Source organism: Mustelus asterias, unplaced genomic scaffold, assembly GCF_964213995.1.
Source record: "Mustelus asterias unplaced genomic scaffold, sMusAst1.hap1.1 HAP1_SCAFFOLD_98, whole genome shotgun sequence".
Taxonomy (NCBI): Eukaryota; Metazoa; Chordata; class Chondrichthyes; order Carcharhiniformes; family Triakidae; genus Mustelus; species Mustelus asterias.
Genome location: NW_027590146.1, coordinates 745,884 through 766,895, shown reverse-complemented (window position 1 = coordinate 766,895; position 21,012 = coordinate 745,884). Strand labels below are relative to the sequence as shown.

Below are 21,012 nucleotides of genomic sequence, written 5' to 3'. Positions count from 1 at the left end.
TGGAGACTGTTCCTAACCCAGAGCTCCATGTGACCAATGGAAGACACACAAGCACCAGGTTTGGGACTCAGCAGCAGAGCCTCTCCTGTGCCCATCCATTCACTCACTCACTCTCTCTGGATCCACATCCCATCTCACCATCAGCGATTGCCCACCCAGCCTCCAGGTCTCCCAGCTCCAGCACTGCATCTTCCATTGGCATAAGGATGACACAATCCAGACACTGTCACTCTTGGCTCCTTCTCTGAGGCTCTGTGCCCTCTTCTACAAGAACATAAATTTCCCTTGTTACTCACCCATCAAAGACACACACAAACCTGACGCTAATTTCGACTGCCCATCATGGGACCACCAGGATGGTCAGTCAGTGTCGGCAGTGCAGCAGTCATCTCTGACTGACTCTTTACTCAGAGAGCGGTTGGGGTGTGGAATGGACTGCCTGCTGTCATAGTGAAGTCGGACACTTTAGGAACGTTCAAGCGGTTATTGGATAGGCAGATGGAGCACACTAGAATGATAGGGAGTGGGATAGCTTGATCTTGGTTTTGGACAAAGCTCGGCACAACATCGTGGGCCGAAGGGTCTGTACTGTGCTGTACTGTTCTATGTCCTATGTTCCATGTAACCCTTCACAGAGAGGCTGGCATGTTCCTGAAGATTGATGCTGCTATCTGGACATTGCCAGTGTCTGGGTGGAGATGGTCTTTCCACAATTTCTCTTTCATCCTTATTCACATATCAGCCTGTAGGCTTAACGCTCACCTTGTCAGAACATATCAGATTATTCATCTTTTGCCTCATTGCAGCCACTGCTCAGACCCTTGGCAGTGTCTATCCAGACTTGCTTGGGTTGATGTGACAGGTATCCTTCTCCAGTCCTGAGGGAACAGAACCGTCCTCCAAACCGAAATAGCCTTGATAATTTCCGGGGAAGTGTCAGCGAATTGGGTTTAATCTGCCTTCTGCCATTTCAGCCCTTTATTCATTAACCAGGGCTCCCTCACTGCTCCCTTCAGAGCCTTTAAAAGCGCTGCTGGCTGCCTTTAAATCTGGTGCCAGCATTGCCAGAATTGTGCTGTCCCCTGCAGCCAGTGGTTAAGCTCTGCAATGCACAGGGATTTGGGGGAAGGTGGGGGAATGCCACTTAGTGAATTGCTCATTCGGAGAGTCAGTGCAGACACGATGGGCCGAGTGGCCTCCTTCTGCTCTCTAACAATACTGTGATTCTGCCTGTGCTGCCTGAGTGGACGGATTTCCCGAACCTGTCAGACATTTACTGTGCCCGTTCTGGCTCTGTGTGGAGTTGGTTAGTTCAGTTGGTTCGGTGTCTCCAGCGTGATGTCGAATGACGCTGTTGTTGAGGGTTTGGTCCTCGTACTGGCTGTGGGGTTAATGGAGTCCCAACTCTTCCCATATCCCCACGTTTACTAAGTTGTATCCCTGAAGCGACATGTACCAAATTGTGTCTCTTTCTATTGGAGAGATTTCATTGGGGACTGTGGCTACTAACACTGTCCACACGGCAACATCACCAACTTCCAGTTGAAATATCGATAACATTTTCAACCACTGTCTCCACAGAATTCTTACGGAGCACAATGAGGCCATTTGGCCCATCGTGTCTGCACCAGCTCACCAAATTGACATTCGAAATTCGTGTCATTCTCCAGCCTTTTTGTCGTATCCATTTTCGTAGCTCATTGCCTATCTTCAAAAAATCATCTAATTCCTTTTTGACTGCTTCGATGCAGCCGACCTCCACCACACTTCCCGGCTGTGAATTCCAGACCCGAACCACTGGCAGTGTGAGAAAGGTTTCTGTCGCATCATCTTCAACCCCACCACACACTCCATTCCTGAGCCACAGTTAGAATACTCACTGTCTCCATCTCCTGGTGTCCCTGTCTAACTGCACTCAGTTACCCCCTCACTGTCTCCATCTCCTGGTGTCCCTGTCTAACTGCACTCAGTTACCCCCTCACTGTCTCCATCTCCTGGTGTCCCTGTCTAACTGCACTCAGTTAGAATACTCACTGTCTCCATCTCCTGGTGTCCCTGTCTAACTGCACTCAGTTAGAATACTCACTCTCCATCTCCTGGTGTCCCTGTCTAACTGCACTCAGTTACCCCTCACTGTCTCCATCTCCTGGTGTCCCTGTCTAACTGCACTCAGTTACCCCCTCACTGTCTCCATCTCCTGGTGTCCCTGTCTAACTGCACTCAGTTAGAATACTCACTGTCTCCATCTCCTGGTGTCTCTGTCTAACTGCACTCAGTTAGAATACTCACTGTCTCCATCTCCTGGTGTCCCTGCCTAACTGCACTCAGTTACAATACTCACTGTCTCCATCCCCTGGTGTCACTGTCTAACTGCACTCAGTTACCCCCTCACTGTCTCCATCTCCTGGTGTCTCTGTCTAACTGCACTCAGTTAGAATACTCACTGTCTCCATCTCCTGGTGTCCCTGCCTAACTGCACTCAGTTACAATACTCACTGTCTCCATCTCCTGGTGTCACTGTCTAACTGCACTCAGTTACCCCCTCACTGTCTCCATCTCCTGGTGTCTCTGTCTAACTGCACTCAGTTAGAATACTCACTGTCTCCATCTCCTGGTGTCTCTGTCTAACTGCACTCAGAATACTCATTGAATGTCCCGCGCTGTACATTATTATTGTTAATGATCTTATTCTTAAAAACACTGTGGATTTACCCTGATTCCTGTTATTTTTCTCTCTGATCTCCAGTCTGTCTGGTAACGATCTCACAGATTCTTGTGCCGAGGACCTGGCCTCTGCTCTCAGTACAAACCGCTCACTGATAGATCTGAATCTGAGTGACAATGAACTGGGAGATTCAGGAGTGAAACTGCTGTCTGTGGCTCTGAGGAATCCGGACTGTAAAATACAGGAACTGGAGTAAGTAGCAGACTGTGTGAGATTGTGTTTATAATAACTGAATATTCAACAATATAATTTCACCACTGGTATTTGTATAAAAAACACCGCCCATTACTATTGGCGTCAGTTATGAATAAGGAAAACTGCTTTTCCTCTGACTCCTGTTGCTTCTCTCTCTGATCCCTGAGCAATGGGATGTCAGTCCCACAGATCCTTATGTTGAGGGAGTGGGGGAATAATGTTATGGTTCACCCTCTGAGGTCCAGTCATTGGCAACTGCAAACTGTATTGAATTTCTACCTTCGGGTGTGCTGACTCTCAGAATCCCCAACCTGATCCAGTCACATGACTTCATATTATAAGATCCGACAGCTTTGACAAATCAACAGAAAAGGCAATGAGGGACAATTCGCCTGGGAGCAAAGGTCGCCAGTCACAAATCTGATAGGTTTGTGGTCACAGCACAGCTGAAGTAACGTATATAGTTTTGGTCACCTTATGAACGTATTTTATAAACATTTGAGAAAATGTTGGCTTGAGTCTTTCATGGCATGCCAGGCTTATCTTATGAAAGAATATAGAAATTATTCGTCCTATACTCACTGCAATTGGGACGAACCACGGCTGATCATGGTCGGCAGGGTGGTAGAGCTGTTAGCACTGCTGACTCAGAGCGCCAGAGAACCGTGTCAATTCCGGCCTTGGGTGACAGATTGTGTGGAGTTTGCATGTACTCTCCGTGTCTGCGCAGGTTTCCTTCAGTTACTCCAGTTTCCTCCCACATGCCAAAGATGTGCACGCTAGTTTGAGCGGCGATGGTAAATTGACACTTAATGTCAGGGGGATTTGCAGAGTTAATATGTAGGGTTACTGTTATAGGGCCTGGGCGGGATTGTTGTTAGTGAAGGATTGATGGGCCGAATGGCCCACAGCTTGTCTGGACTTGCAGAATCTCACTGGCTGTCCTGTCGAGACAATACACATCTCTTAAACCTGTGCTTAATGCTCCCTCCACTCACACTGTTTGTACCTTTAAGACTTGATTATCTGTAAAGACTGCATTCCAGTCATTATTCTGTAAATTGAGTTTGTGTCTCTGTATGCCCTGTTTGTGAGCATTTCTACACTCCACCTGACGAAGGGGCAGCGCTCCGAAAGCTGGTGGCATTTGCTACCAAATAAACCTGTTGGACTTTAACCTGGTGCTGTTAAACTTCTGACTGTTCCTAATCCAGAGCTCCATGTGACCAATGGAAGACACACAAGCTCCAAGTTATGGACTCAGCAGCAGAGCCTCTCCTGTGCCCATCCATTCACTCACTCACTCTCTCTGGATCCACAACCCATCTCACCATCAGCGATTGCCCACCCAGCCTCCAGGTCTCCCAGCTCCAGCACTGCATCTTCCATTGGCATAAGGATGACACAATCCAGACACTGTCACTCTTGGCTCCTTCTCTGACGCTGAGTGCCCTCTTCTACAAGAACATAAATTTCCATTGATACTCACCCATCAAAGACACACACAAGCCTATGGTGCTGCCAGACTGCCCATCATGGGACCACCAGGATGGTCACTCAGTGTCGGCAGTGCAGCAGTCATCTCTGACTGACCGGAACCCTTCACAGAGAGGCTGACATGTTCCTGAAGATTGATGCTGCTGTCTGGACATTGCCAGTGTCTGGGTGGAGATGTTCTTTCCACCATTCCTTTCATCCTTATTCACATATCAGCCTGTAAGTTTAACGCTCACCTTGTCAGAACATATCAGGTTATTGATCCCTTTGCCTCACTGCAGCCACGTGCTGCCTGCTCTGGCCCTCGGCAGTTTCTATCCAGACTTGCTTGGGTTGATGTGACAGGTCTCGTCCTCCACTCCTGAGGGAACAGAGCCTCCCTCCAAACCGATATAGCCGTGAGAATTTCCAGGGAAGTGTCAGCGAATTGGGTTTAATCTGCCTTCTGCCATTTCAGCTCTTTGTTCATTAACCAGGGCTCCCTCACTGCTCCCTTCAGAGCCTTTAAAAGTGCCGTTGGCTGCCTTTAAATCTGTTGCCAGCATTGCCTGAATGGGGCCTTCCCCTGCAGACGGTGGTTAAGCTCTGGAATGCACAGGGTTTTGGGGGGAAGGTAGGGGGATGACACTCAGTGAGTTGCTCATTCGGAGAGTCAGTGCAGACACAATGGGCCGAATAGCCTCCTCCTGCTCTGTAACAATTCTGTGATTCTGCCTGTGCTGCCTGAGTGCACGGATTTCCCGAACCTGTCAGATATTAATGTGCCTGTTTGGTTATATGTGGAGTTGGTTAGTTCATTTGGTTTGGTGTTTAGAGTGTGATGTAGAATGATGCTAAATCTGAGGGTTTGGTCCTCTTACCGGCTGTGGGGTTCATGGAATCCCATCTCCTCCCATTGCCGCACGTTTATTAAATTGTATCCCTGAAGCTACATGTAACAAATTGTCTCTCTCTCTATTGGAGAGAAACACAAAGAACAAAGAAAATTACAGCACAGGAACAGGCCCTTCGGCCCTCCAAGACTGCACCGACCATGCTGCCTGACTTAACTAATACCCCCTACCCTTCCGGGGACCATATCCCTCTATTCCCATCCTATTCATGTACTTGTCAAGACGCCCCTTAAACGTCACCACCATATCTGCTTCTACTACCTCCCCCAGCAACGAGTTCCAGGCGCCCACTACTCTGTGTAAAAAATCTGCCTCGTACATCTCCTTTAAACCTTGCCCCTCGCACCTTAAACCTTTGCCCCCCTAGCAATTGACTCTTCTACCCTGTGAAAAAGCTTCCGACTATCCACTCTGTCCATGCCTCTCATAATCTTGTCGACCTATATCAGGTCTCCCCTCAACCTCCGTCGCTCCAGTGAGAACAAACCAAGTTTCTCCAACCTCTCTTCATAGCTAATGCCCTCCATACCAGGCAACATCCTGGTCAATCTTTTCTGTACCCTCTCCAAAGCCTCCACATCCTTCTGGTAGAGTGGAGACCAGAATTGAACACTATATTCTAAGTGCGGCCGAACGAAGGTTCTATAAAGCTGCAACATGACTTGCCAATTTTTAAACTCAATGCCCCGGCCGATGAAGGCAAGCATGCCGTATGCTTTCTTGACTACCTTCTCCACCTGCATTGCCACTTTCAGTGATCTGTGGACCTGTACACCCAGATCCCTCTGCCTATCAGTATTAACATTTTATTGAGGACTATGGCGACTAACACTGTCCACACGGCAACATCACCAACTTCCAGTTGAAATATCGATACATTTCCAACCATTATTTTCGCAGAATTCTTACGGTGCACAATGAGGCCATTTGGCCCATCGTGTCTGTACCAGCTCACCAAATTAGCATTAGGAATTTGAGTCATTCTCCAGCGTTTTTCTCGTATCCTAGCTCATTCTTTATATTCAAATAATCATCTAATTCCTTTTTGACTGCTTCGATGCAGCCGACCTCCACCACACTTCCCGGCTGTGAATTCCAGACCCGAACCACTGGCAGTGTGAGAAAGGTTTTCTCTCATCATCTTCAACCCCACCACACACTCCATTCCTGAGCCACTGGCCATCCCATGTCCCTCCCTGTGACTCAGGGTAAGGACATGGGAATCCTGTGCTCTTCCCTTTCACCATTATCCTTTTTGTCATTTAATCAGTCTGGCACTTCCATTTTGTTCTTTCCTTGTCACCCGCCCATCCCCAGCTCCCTGTCACTTAAAACAATTTAATTCACCGCTATTTCCAATTTCTAAGTTTCGCGAATTGAACTGAAACTAAATCTGTTTCTATCTTCACAGATGTTGCCTGACCTGATGAGAGTTTGCAACATATTTTATTCATATTTCAGATTTACAGCATCAATAGAATTTTGCCTCCTGTATGAACTGAAGTTGTGTTTCTTGAATGTCCCGCGCTGTACATTATTATTGTTAATGTTATTCTTAAAAACACTGTGGATTTACCCTGATTCCTGTTATTTTTCTCTCTGATCTCCAGTCTGAATAATAACTATCTCACAGGTTCTTGTGCCGAGGACCTGGCCTCTGCTCTCAGTACAAACCGCTCACTGATAGATCTGAATCTGAGTAAGAATAACCTGGGAGATTCAGGAGTGAAACTGCTGTCTGTGGCTCTGAGGAATCCGGACTGTAAAATACAGAAACTGCAGTAAGTAGCAGACTGTGTGAGATTGTGTTTATAATAACTGAATATTCAACAATATAATTTCACCACTGGTATTTGTATAAAAAACACCGCCCATTACTATTGGCGTCAGTTATGAATAAGGAAAATTGCTTTTCCTCTGACTCCTGTTGCTTCTCTCTCTGATCCCTGAGCAATGGGATGTCAGTCCCACAAATCCTTATGTTGAGGGTGTGGGGAATAATGTTATGATTCACCCTCTGAGGTTCTCTCCTCCTCCTCAGATGTGCACAACTCTCCCGGGACACAGCATCCATTGATTAGTGAAAGGGGGGTGAGTGAATAGATGACAGTAAATGGAGGACAGGACATGGTGGTGGAGTCTCGCTGTTCGTAACAGATGTCAGTACAGTAGCAAGAGCTGAACTTAGTTCAAGATGCAGAATCAGTTTGGATAGAAATAAGATTTAACAAAGTTAAAAGATCACTTGTGGGAATCATTTATAGGCTCCTAACAACAGTCACAATCTCCGACACAGTACACAGGAAAAATAATGGGGCCTTGTAAAACATATTGCAATAACCACGGGTGATTTTAATCTTCATGTACAAAGAAGAACAAAGAACCGCACAGCACAGTAACAGGCCCTTCAGCCCACCAAGCCTGTGGCGCCTCCTAACACTTATTCAGACCCAGAACTTACTGCCAATTTGCGGTTTCTATTCCTCTGTTTGTCTCTTGTTCATGTGTCTACCAAGATGCACCTTGGACATTGGAAACGTGCCTGCTTCTGCCACCTCCATTGGCAGTGCCTTCCAGGCACCCACCACCCTCTGGGTGAAAACTTACCCCACACACCTCCCTCCAACCTTTGCCCCTCTCACCTTCATCCTGTGCCCTCTTGTAGTTGACCATTCCACCCTGGAGAAAAGTCTCTGACTATCCACCATATTGATGCTTCTCATAATTGTGGACACCTCCATCAGGTCACCCCTCAGCCTCCCTTTTTGTAGTGAAACAATCTGTGTTTATACAACGTCTCCTCATAACCTAACCGTCCTTGACCAGGCAACATTCTGGTAAACCTTCCTTGCACCCTCTCCAAAGCATTCACATCATTCTGGTCGTGTCGCGAACGGAACTGCAAGCAATATTCAAATGTGGCCAACTGAAGTTTCATGCAGCTGTAACATAACTTGACAACTTTTACACTCGATGCCCCGGTCGATGAAGACAAGCATGTTGTCTGCCTTCTTGACCACCTCATCCACCAGTGTTGCCACTTTCAGGGATCTGTAGACTGGTACACACAGATCCCTCTGTCGGTCAGTGCTCCTGTGGCTTCTTCCATTTACTGTATAAATCACTCAGATTGTCAAAAGTTGAAAAGAAGATTCGTTCACAGAATCTATTCAAGCAATTTCTTGGAGAAGCACATTCCAGTGCCAATCACAAAACAAGCTGTTTTAGACATGGTGATGTGCAAATGTGTGGCGTTTCCAACAAAAATACATTCCTTTCATTTGGAGAAGAGCAGCAGAAGTGTTCCAGCCGTTGCGAATTCAAGGAGTGTATTAGATTAAGTGAAGATGTGGCACCGGGGTTGGCACTGCTGCCTCACAGCGTCAGGGACCCGGATTCATTCCAGCTTTGGACGACTGTCTGTGGAGTTTTCACGTTCTCCCCGTGTCTGTGTGGGTTTCCTCCGGCTGCTCCTGTTTCCTCCCATAGTCCAAATAAACTGTGTAGGTTGGGTGGATTGGCCGTGCTAAATTGCCCGTTAGTGTCCGATTTGTCGGTTAGGTGGATTAGTGGCGTAAATATGTGGGGTTACGGGAACCCGGGCAACTGCAGATCTATTAGTCTGACATTGATGGTATGGAAAATCCTATAATAATCTATAATGAAGGAAGAGATAACCGAACACTTCGAAATCAATGGCAGGATTAGACAGGGCCAACATGGATTTATGAAAGGCTGGCACGGTGACACACTGGTTAACATTGTTGCATCACAGCCAGGGGCCCGGGTTCAATTCCAGCCTTGGGTGACTGTGTGGAGTTTCCACATTCTCCCCGTGTCTGCCTGTGTTTCCTCTGGGTGCTGCGGTTTCCTCCCACACTCCAAAGATATGGATGGTAGATGGATTGGCATTATCGAATGAGGGAGATTCTCAGTGTTGGTGCGGTTTGTAAAATGAGTCAGAAACACCGCTGGAGGTGGGGTTAGACGTGGAGAGACACAGATCAGGGAAGGGATGGGGGAGTGGGGAGCCTCCCCTGTTTCTTTCCTGCCCAGCCTCTGGAGTAAAGCTCCCACCCACTCCCCCCACCAAAAATGGAAACTGCTTCCAATTATTCCCCAATACAATTGTTCACACTTTACTGTGAACTACATTCCACTGACATTCCCAAAGCAGCCACAGAAAAGTGACTGGTTATTTTAAACATTGAAACTGAACTATATTAACTTACGAATCCCTCACATTGTACAGAAATGTTGACCCTGTTTTGATGAGAGTGATCAGATTAACATTGAACCATGAAAGCAGCCTCCGTACTGAGATTAACCACATTTGCAGCAATTCCAGAGTATCAGAGACATTGCTCTGTGTATTGTGTGAGTCCAGCTGTGAAATATCGGAACATTTTGAGCTTCCACTTTTCATCATTTATTAAAGTACATTGTTCCAGCCCTTTTCAATCTAAGTTGTGTCGGTTTACATTTCCCTGAACTCAAACCTCTCCATCAGTTTTGTCAATTTACAAAATATGAATAACTTTGCAATTTGATGTTTCCAGCGATGCTGCTGACGATGCTGGATCATTGTTTGTGTCATTGGCCAGGATGTTTCGCATTCTGTCACATTAAATGGTTCAAAAAATATGACAAAACTGCAGATATCTTTCTGTGGCTGGGTGGGGAGGGAGGGAGGGGGGGTGACAGCATGCATCTGTATCAATATATTTAAATCTCAAATATGTGTAGGCCATTTAACCCATCGAGCCTGCTCCACCACTCACACACACACACAGACATAAACACACAGAGACAGACACTCACACACACAGACACACATTCACAGACACACACACTCAGACGCAAACACACGGAGACACACACACAACAGAGAGACACAGACACACATTCACATACACACAGACACACACTCACAGACACACAAACACACACTCACAGACACACATTCACAGATGCACACTCACGGACACACACACACTCATTCACAGAGACACCCACAGTAATAAACACACACACACTCACAGTGATATACATTCACTCACGCGCAGACACACATTCACACACACGTGCACACTTTCATTCTCATTCGACCCCATATGCCTCAGATTATATGCTATAAAATGCTTCACCACCTTGTCAGAACTTGGCAAGTTATTCATCCTTTTGCCTCATGCAACCATATAACCCACGCCTACTCAGGTCTCCAGTAATCTCCATCCCGATATACTTGGATTGATGTGGCAGATACTGTCCAGTCCTGAGAGAACAGAAATTTGCTCCAAACTCACGTAGCCTTGGGGAAGAGTACCAAGTGTTGCCAAGTGCATCATTGAATTGAGTTTAACCTTCCTCCTCCCATTCCAGCCCTGTGTTCTTAACCAGATCTTCCTCACTGGTCTCTCCAGAGCTGCTGCCTATCAAAGTGCTGCCCATGCCAGCATTGCCTGAACCGGGACTTCCTGCAGCGAGTGGTTAAGGGCTGGAGTTCACTGTCTGGGAGTGTGGTGGAGACACGTTCAGTTGAAAATTTCCGAAGGGAATTGGATTATGATCTGAAAAGGAAGATTGTGCAGGGTTACGGGGAGAATTTGGGGGAATGACACTTAGTAAATTGCTCATTCAGAGAGTCGGTGCAGAGAGCATGGGCCGAATGGTCTCCTTCTGCTCTGTAACAATTCTGTGATTCTACCTGAGAGAGATACCAATGGCCCTTTGTGGACACTGGCTAAATTACCTAACCCTGTTGACACTGCAACATCACCAGCTTCCAGTTAAAATCTCGATACATTTACAACCATTATCTTCACAGAATTATTGCGGAGCACCACGAGGCGAAATGTGTCTGCACCGGCTCACCAAACTAGGATTAGGAATTTGTCTCATTCTACTGCCTTCTCCTCGTATCTTTGCACATTGTTTCATTCGATTGTTCATCGACTGCCCTCTGTGATGCCTCGAATCAGCCTGCCCCCACCACACTTCCAGACTGTACATTCCAGACCCGAACCACTGGCATCGTGAAAAAGGTTTCTCTCTCATCATCTTCAACCCCACCACACACTCCATTCCTGAGCCACTGACCATCCCATGTCCCCCCCTGTGACTCAGGGTAAGGACATGGGAATCCTGTGCTCTTCCCTTTCACCATCATCCTTTTTGTCATTTAATCACTCCGGCACTTCCATTTTGTTCTTTCCTTGTCACCCGCCCATCCCCAGCTCCCTGTCACTTAAAACAATTTAATTCACTGCTACTCCCAAGTTTTAATTTTAGCTAATTGAACTGAAACTAAATCTGTTTCTCTCTTCACAGATGCTGCCTGTCCTGCTGAGATTTTCCACATATTTTATTCATATTTCAGATTTACAGCATCAATAGAATTTTGTCTTCTGTATCAACTGAAGTTGTGTTTCGTGAATGTCCCGCGCTGTACATTATTATTGTTAATGATCTTATTCTTAAAAACACCGTGGATTTACCCTGATTCCTGTTATTTTTCTCTCTCTGATCTCCAGTCTCTATGGTAACGATCTCACCGATTCTTGTGCCGAGGACCTGGCCTCTGCTCTCAGTACAAACCGCTCACTGATAGATCTGTATCTGGGTGTCAATAAACTGGGAGATTCCGGAGTGAAACTGCTGTCTGTGGCTCTGAGGAATCCGGACTGTAAAATACAGAAACTGCAGTAAGTAGCAGACTGTGTGAGATTGTGTTTATAATAACTGAATATTCAACAATATAATTTCACCACTGGTATTTGTATAAAAAACACCGCCCATTACTATTGGCGTCGGTTATGAATCAGGAAAACTGCTTTTCCTCTGACTCCTGTTGCTTCTCTCTCTGATCTCTGAGCAATGGGATGTCAGTCCCACAGATCCTTATGTTGAGGGAGTGGGGGAATAATGTTATGGTTCCCCCTCTGAGGTCCTCTCCTCCTCCTCAGATGTGCACAGCTCTCCCCGGACACAGCATCCATTGATTAGTGAAGGGGGGGAGAGTGAATAGATGACAGTAAATGGAGGACAGGACATGGTGGTGGAGTCTCGCTGTTAGTAACAGATGTCAGTACAGCAGCGAGAGCTGAACTTAGTTCAAGATGCAGAATCAGTTTGGATAGAAATAAGATTTAACAAAGTTAAAAGATCACTTGTGGGAATCATTTATAGGCTCCTAACAACAGTCACAATCTCCGACACAGTACACAGGAAAAATAACGGGGCCTTGTAAAACATATTGCAATAACCACGGGTGTTTTTAATCTTCATATACAAAGAAGAACAAAGAACCGCACAGCACAGTAACAGGCCCTTCAGCCCACCAAGCCTGTGGCGCCTCCTAACGCTTATTCAGACCCAGAACTTACTGCCAATTTGCGGATTCTATTCCTCTGTTTGTCTCTTGTTCATGTATCTACCAAGATGCACCTTGGACATTGGAAACGTGCCTGCTTCTGCCACCTCCATTGGCAGTGCCTTCCAGGCACCCACCACCCTCTGGGTGAAAACGTACCCCACACACCTCCCTCCAAACTTTGCTCCTCTCACCTTCATCCTGTGCCCTCTTGTAGTTGACCATTCCACCCTGGAGAAAAGTCTCTGACTATCCACCATATTGATGCTTCTCATAATTGTGGACACCTCCATCAGGTCACCCCTCAGCCTCCCTTTTTTGTAGTTAAACAATCTGTGTTTATACAACGTCTCCTCATAACCTAACCGTCCTTGACCAGGCAACATTCTGGTAAACCTTCCTTGCACCCTCTCCAAAGCATCCACATCATTCTGGGAGTGTCACGAACAGAACTGCAAGCAATATTCAAATGTGGCCAACTGAAGTTTCATACAGCTGTAACATAACTTGACAACTTTTACACTCGATGCCCCGGTCGATGAAGACAAGCATGTTGTCTGCCTTCTTGACCACCTCATCCACCAGTGTTGCCACTTTCAGGGATCTGTAGACTTGTACACACAGATCCCTCTGTAGGTCAATGCTCCTGTGGCTTCTTCCATTTACTGTATAAATCACTCAGATTGTCAAAAGTTGAAAAGAAGATTCGTTCACAGAATCTATTCAAGCAATTTCTTGGAGAAGCACGTTCCAGTGCCAATCACAAAACAAGCTGTTTTAGACATGGTGATGTGCAAATGTGTGGCGTTTCCAACAAAAATACATTCCTTTCATTTGGAGAAGAGCAGCAGAAGTGTTCCAGCCGTTGCTAATTCAAGGAGTGTATTAGATTAAGCGAAGATGTGGCACCGGGGTTGGCACTGCTGCCTCACAGCGTCAGGGACCCGGATTCATTCCAGCTTTGGACGACTGTCTGTGGAGTTTTCACGTTCTTCCCGTGTCTGTGTGGGTTTCCTCCGGCTGCTCCTGTTTCCTCCCATAGTCCAAATAAACTGTGTAGGTTAGGTGGATTGGCCATGCTAAATTGCCCGTTAGTGTCCAGGATGTGTAGGTTAGGGGGATTAGCGGCGTAAATATGTGGGGTTACGGGAACCCGGGCAACTGCAGATCTATTAGTCTGACATTGATGGTATGGAAATCCTATAGTAATCTATAATAAAGGAAGTGATAACAGAACACTTCGAAATTAATGGCAGGATTAGACAGGGCCAACATGGATTTATGAAAGGCTGGCACGGTGACACAGTGGTTAACATTGTTGCATCACAGCCAGGGGCCCGGGTTCAATTCCAGCCTTGGGTGACTGTGTGGAGTTTCCACATTCTCCCTGTGTCTGCGTGTGTTTCCTCTGGGTGCTCCGGTTTCCTCCCACACTCCAACGATATGGATGGTAGATGAATTGGCCATGGTAAAATTGCCCTTCGTGTCCCAAGGTATGTAGGTTAGGTGGATTAGCCCCAGTAAATTTGTGAGTTTATGGGGAGCGGACCTTGGTAAGTTACTCTGTCAGTGTGTCTCGATGGGCCGAATGACGATTCCTTCACTAGGGATTCTATAGTTGCATGATTCACTCACAAGAGGTTATTAAATAAAATTGGAGCATGTGGGATTGGGAGGAATATACCAGCATGGATTGAGAACTGATTAATGGACAGAAACAAGGAGTTGGAATAAATGGGTTACTTTTGGGTTGACAGCCTCTAACTAGTGGAGTACGGCAGGGATCAGTGTTTGGGTCTCAGCTATTCAGAATCTACATCAATGATATGGATGTGGGGATCAAATATAATATTTCCAAATTTGCGAATAATGGAAACCTAGGTGAAAATCTGAATTGTGAGGAGGATGCAAAGATGTTTCAAGGGGATGTGGAGAGGCTCAGGGAGGCTCCACAACTGGAGTAATGTGTACAGTGTTGAGCTCTACTTAAAAAAGGATAGAATTGTATTGGAACCAGTTCAGAGAAAGTTCACTCGGCTGATTCCTGGGATGGTGAGGTTTATTTTACAAGGAAAATTTGGGCAGATTGGAGCAATATCTATGAAAGTTCAGAAGGTTAAAAGGTGATCGCATTGAGGGGATGAGACAGGGTGGTTGCTGAGAGGCTGTTTCTTCTTGTAAGAGAGACCAGAACAAGGGGACAGATTTTAAAATGTAATTGTCAGTCCCTTTAGACTGAGATGAGGAGAAATTTATATTTTAGATGGTGGCTGGTCAGTGGAATTCTCTTCCCTAGAAACTCGTGGCGGCAGAGTCATTGAATATATTCAAGGCTGAGTTAAGAATGATTTTGGATTGAGAAGTGAATCAAGGGTTACGGGGAAAAGAGTTGAGACTATAATTAGATCAGCTGTGATGGAGTATGCTCGAGGGGCTGAATGGCCTTCTGCTGCTCCTAGTTATTTTGTTCCTATCCCAATACGTCCTTCAGACTGCTCTCTGTGACCAGTGATGGATACATAAGCTCTATGTTTTGTCCTCACCAGACGCTCTCCTGTGCCCATTCATTAGGCCACCCACTCAACCCATCTCACCAGCAGTAATTACCCACTCTGCCCCCAGGCCTTCCTGATCCAGTACTTCATCTTCCATTGGCGTAAGGATGGCAAGACCTGGATGTCTCCACTCTTCTTCACTCATTCCCTGATGATATTTGCTCTCTTTCCAAACACATAAATTGTTACTCACTCATCAAACACATGCAGTAGCCCAGGGTTGTCCAACGTGTGGACCAAGGGGGGAATGTGACCCTCGAAGCCCCTCAATGCGGCCCCCGGAGCGAGTTTCCAGAATCTCAGTCACACAGTTCAGTTTGAATGGAAGAATCTGCATGGAGCTGCTCCTCCAATCACATCCCGTTTCTTTCCCATGTTTGCTGCTGCTGGGTTTTTGAGCCAATCTGCAGCAAATGTGGGAGAGAAACAATTTGTGATTGATGAGGATTAAACTCTAATAATCATCTTTATTTATTACTCATTATTGTGCTCCGCAAGTTGTTTCTTTTCATATCTCAGTTTAGTTTTTAATTGAAATTTCTGCTGTGCCAAACTTTATCATTCTGAAATTTACTCATCGGCCCCTTGAGTGAGAAAAACATTGACGTGTGTTTGCCCAGTGAATATGTTGGTCAGCCCTGCTCGAGCCTGTGCTGGTGGCAGCCTAACGGACATGTCTCTGACAGTCAATGCTGCTGCCTTTGCATTGTAAGAGTTTTAACAACACCAGGTTAAAGTCCAACAGGTTTATTTGGTAGCAAATACCATTAGCGTTCGGAGCGCTGCTCCTTCGTCAGATGGAGTGGAAATCTGCTCTCAAACAGGGCATAGAGACACAAAATCAAGTTCCAGAATACTGATTAGAATGCGAATCCCTACAGCCAACCAGGTCTTAAAGAGACAGATAATGTGAGAGAAGGCAGCATTGAGCACAGGTTACAGAGATGTGTATTGTCTCCAGACAGGACAGCCAGTGAGATTCTGCAAGTCCTTTGCATTGCCAGTGTCTGGGTGGAGATGTTCTATCCACAATTTTCCCCTCATCCTTATTCACATATCAGGCTGTGCTGCACTCACCGTGGCAGAACACATCAGGACATTGATCCTTTTCCACTCTGTAACCACGTGTTTGAAACCTGCTCACCTCCCAGCAATCTCCATCCAGACTGGCTTGTACCGATGGGATAATCTCCTCCCATCCTGAGGGAACAGGACCTCCCTCTGAGCCTGAGCAGCCGGGAGGAGCCCCTCCAGGGAGGGGGGGGGGGCGGGGCGCAAGCCTTGCTCTGCTGTCTGACATTTCAGCCCCTCATTCAGTAAGCAGAGCTCCCTCGCTGCTCCCTCCAGAGCTGCTGTTTGAAAGTCCTGCTGCCTTTGGAGATGGTGCCAGCATTGCCTGAACCGGGACTGCCCCATGCCCAGGCTGCCTCAGTGGGCAGCTCCCCCTGCCTGCCAGCCGTTAATTGTCCCCCTCTGACAATATCACCTTCATAACTCTGCCTATCCTGCCCACACGGACACACCACCCATTTCCAATCCCCATGCTGGGACTTCAGAGCTTCTGGTAAAATCACAGCCATTATCTTCAACCTCGCCACAAACTGCATTCCCAAACCACTGACCATCCCATGTCCCTCCCGAGCCACTCCGAGTAAGGACATGGGGATCCTGTGATTGTGGTCCTGTCCCATCATCACTTTTATCATTTAATCACTCCTGTAATTCCAGTTTATCCTTTCTTCGTTTCTTCCCCAGCCACCCACCGCTGTCACTTCAAACCTGTCAATTCACTGCTGTTGTACCTGTTAATCTCAGATACTTTCAACCAGTTTACTTACTCCAAGGTTTTACCCCGGTGCCCTTATTTGCAAGGTGGACAAAGGACAAACACAAGTAAAGATTCAACAAGTTTATTAAATAACACTATTAACCCTTAAATTACCCACATAAAACCAGAGGATACCCCAGCAGATTCAAGTATACTACCCGTAAAGATGGTTTGGTTAAACTGCAGGCCCGATTCTCTGAGTCCCCTTGGTCTGTCGTCATGAAGGTGAGTCTCGATGGCCGCTTCTTCCTTCCTTCCTTCCCTGGTCAGTCTTCCGAATGGTCACGGCTGTCTCCCCTGTCGAGTCTTCGCTCCTGTGTGCCTGAGTGTGTCCCTTTATCCCCAGCCTGCTTGCCTTTCCAGAAACTTCTCTGGCTTCTGGCCAATGAGGTCCCAGGAGGGGGTTCCAATACCCAGTGGGTTTCTTGATGTCTGCCTGACAGGACACCAGGGTCCGCCCCCAGGTGTCCATCTCCATGTTGTTAAACTTGTTATCCGGTAAGGTTTCTACAGGATCTCTTGGTGACAGAAAGTCTGGCCCGATCTGGGCTTCTAACAATAGACCGATGCATTTCAATGAGGTTCCATGATCTCCTGCTAAGTCTCAAGTAGAGTGTAACGACCTTTGATGGGTGGTTGATGGGTCAGGCGCAGACACATTTGTGTATTGTACAATTGGCCTGCCTGAGGTGTGACTGTGTTTGATTTCAATGTGCCCAATTCTTTAATTTAGGATATCCAATTTTATCAGCCTTAAAACTAGGCCCTGTTTATATCACCACATTCCCTCCTCTTGATCCAATGAGCGTCAGCGAACCGGATCACACAATTCTCACCAAAACATCTGAACAAGCAAGTACCCCGAATCTGGAGTTGACAGTATCATCCCTAACCCACAATAGTACTAACAAATTTAAATAAGTAAAATAATTTAAAAAACAATAAGCAATCGGGTATGTACAAAACAAAGCAATAAACAGTACAAAATGAAGTAAAATAATTTTTAAAAACAAGAAACAATACGTCAATTGGGTATATACAAAGCAAAGCAATAGTAACACTGAGCGTAGTAGGTCAACTGGGCATCAACATAGTCATGCAGGCAACAAAGGTGATGAGCATGTGTACTGCTAATTCTTTCAAGCAAAAGTCTTGTGATCTCTGCCTGGCGATCAAATTCACTTTGTGTAATTCACATTTCCTGTTCTGCTGCTGAACGGGCCTCTGAGACCTTTGCCTTCTTCAGTCTTGCTTTTGCTGCATCTAAATCAAGTCTTTTATTCTGCAAGAGTTTACGTTCTTTAGATATTGTTCTGTAGTCCCCTTCCAGAAAGTTTCTAAGGGGTGCCAAAAGGTTGACCTCTGACGAGTGTACTTCCATCGGGCGTGGGGTGAACCACATGTATCCGGGGTATCGTAGGCTGATCTTCTGGTCTTTGGTTGGTGTGGTGTCTCTGGTTCGGTCTGAGACAAGGAGTCCCAGATAACAGGGAAGTATGTAGTTCATTCTGGGGAAGATCAAGGTAGCACCTGTTAATTCTTATTAATATCTGATTCTCTTTTCCTTTTCTTTACTAGAATGTCGTATGACTCCTCTTTTTTATAAAATAAAACCAAAGAAATAAGTAAAGGAATAATAAAGGCCCAATCGTGTCATACGAAGGGTAGTGGGGTAAGGAGTTTGCAGAACGTGAAAATAAAATGTTGGGTATGTGGCACGTGTCCTTGTTATTGGAGGACTATGGCACAGTATAACAATAGATTCTTCATCTCACAACCAAACTGTGGTGTGTCGGAAGATTATAACGCAGTATAATGTGGGCAGATAAGAAACCCTTTTCAATTGGGTGATGCGTGGAGTGGACGGATAAAGCTATTTACAATCTGGACTGTGATGTCCTGATTCTTTCTTAGTGGGGGGAACCTATATGGGCGGGCTTTGGCTGCCAGGTACCCACTGCATTACCACCTCTGGTGGTGAGCGCCGGGTCAAACGGTTCTGGGAGTCCCAGTACCAGGGGTGCCATAGGGGGTAAGGTTTGTGGGTTCCCCATCCTTTCCATCGGGGTCCCCTGGGCCGCGGTTTGGCTGATTCCCCTGGCTCCTCCCCCATTTTGTTTTGGCAAAAATGGCCCCTTGGGGTCTTTTATTGCCGGAACCTGGCATTCATGGGGCTCCCCACCGTAGGTTAGGTTGTCTGCCAGGAATGTGGGGGTTATAGATGCTTGTCGGGCTGGTCCTTCAAGGGGCATGGGTCGGGGTCCATCGTCGGGGAACCGCTGAGATGGCCATGCGGGGTAGTTGGGTGGTGCCCTACAGTTCCGGGCGAAATGGTTGGGTTGCCCGCAGGTATAACACTGTGCTTGTGGGCATGGGCCTCTGGGTTCAGCTCTATATCGTTCTCGGTGCCGGGGGTTGGGCCTATGTCCTATGCGGCCTTGTCCCCTGAAATTTGGTGGTGCCCTACAGTCCCGGGCAAAATGGTTGGGTTGCCCACAGTTATAACACTGTGCTTGTGGGGGTGCATATCTGGGGTTGGTTTTGTCTTGTTCCCTGTACCTGGGGTTGTGGATATATCGGGGTTCTGGGCGGGGCTGCGGTTTTCTGTATCGATGATTGGCAGGAGTATATGGGGGTGAGTTTCCCAGTCCCCTGTTTCCACCACCCCCTTCGTTACGCCAAACCGGGGCCGGGTCTGTGTGGATCGGGTTCATCTTTCCGTGTTTTGTGGGCTTGGGGGTGTCTGTTTGTCTGACTTCCCGTTCCCACACACGAGTCATTTTGCGGATGGCCCAGGCTTCTGTGTGTGTATTGTCATCGGGATCAAAATTCTCACAGGCTTTCCGACTCCCCTCGGTGGCGTGTGCTATCAGGGTCCGGATCCATGTGGGCCGGTGGTGTGCATTTAATTGGACTCGATTTAATTGGCCAAAAACCGCAACAAATTGGTTCCATAGTCGGCCAGCATAGGCCGTCGGGTGTTCCCCTCTCTTTTGTTGGCAGTTGTTTAAGCCTTGTACCGGGTCATCCCTATTGTAGCCTATGACGGCCAGAACGGCCGCCTTCATTTCTGGTAGGGTTCCCCCGGCCACGTTCTGGGGTTCGGGTCGGGCGGAACGGATGGCAGGACTTAAACATAACAGAATAAGTTTAACCTCTTCTGCCTCATCTAGACCGTTTAAAACACGATATTGTGTAACCTGGTCAAAGAGAGCATGTGGATCCCTGGAGGGTTCAAATATTCCAATCACTTTAGCTATGTCAGTAAACTGTGTCATGGTGTATGGAGTTACATAAGTCACATTGTGGTTCTGTCCGTCCTGTCGTTGGGTGGTGACCGGATTCATCGGTACAGGAACCGGATTAGTGACTGGGCTTTTTGGGATGGTACAAGGACTAGGAGCTGAGACTGAGCTCCCCAGATGGGAGCCGGATTAGGTGGTGCCGTTGGTTCCACTCCCGGGAAGGGAGGTGGGGGTCCCCAGTCGGCAGTGACGCTAGCTGTTGCATAATGGCAGGCATCCTCTTCTAAATCCCCCCACACTACCCCTGGGTCACTATCCCCTGTTTCAGTCATGTATTCACACATTACACCCCTTTTTATGGCTAGTTGTGCTTTTAAATCTTCAATCTCGCGCAGGCATTTGGAGTGGTCTGTTGCGCGGGCTGTATTTACTTTTCCTGCTTGGTGCAAAACTTTTACTGCAGCCTGTAGGTCGCTGCATTTACGTTTAACTTCCTCTACCTGTTGCAGCGCAGCCTCTCTCTCACGGACAGCACGCCGTGCCTTTTGGCAGGCTTTATCACATTGAGCCTGGAATTGGCTCATGTGTATCATGTTAATCTGGTTCCTTTCTTCTCCTGTGCTTACCTCCACTTCCAATTGTTGTATGCGCGCGGTCTTCCATCGGGCACACTTAAATGTGAGGATGGTTAGGTACACGATC

General features: G+C 46.9%; 1 protein-coding gene across 1 annotated transcript in view; it reads left to right on the top strand.

Annotated features, from left to right (window-relative positions):
• The window catches only part of LOC144484289 (NACHT, LRR and PYD domains-containing protein 3-like), a 48,822-nt gene that overhangs the window by 20,494 nt on the left and 7,316 nt on the right, over positions 1 to 21,012 (top strand). The window contains exons 7-9 of the mRNA XM_078202817.1: positions 2,747 to 2,917; positions 6,921 to 7,091; positions 11,844 to 12,014. Coding sequence (XP_078058943.1) covers positions 2,747 to 2,917; positions 6,921 to 7,091; positions 11,844 to 12,014 — 513 coding nt within the window. The remainder of the gene's footprint in view (positions 1 to 2,746; positions 2,918 to 6,920; positions 7,092 to 11,843; positions 12,015 to 21,012) is intronic.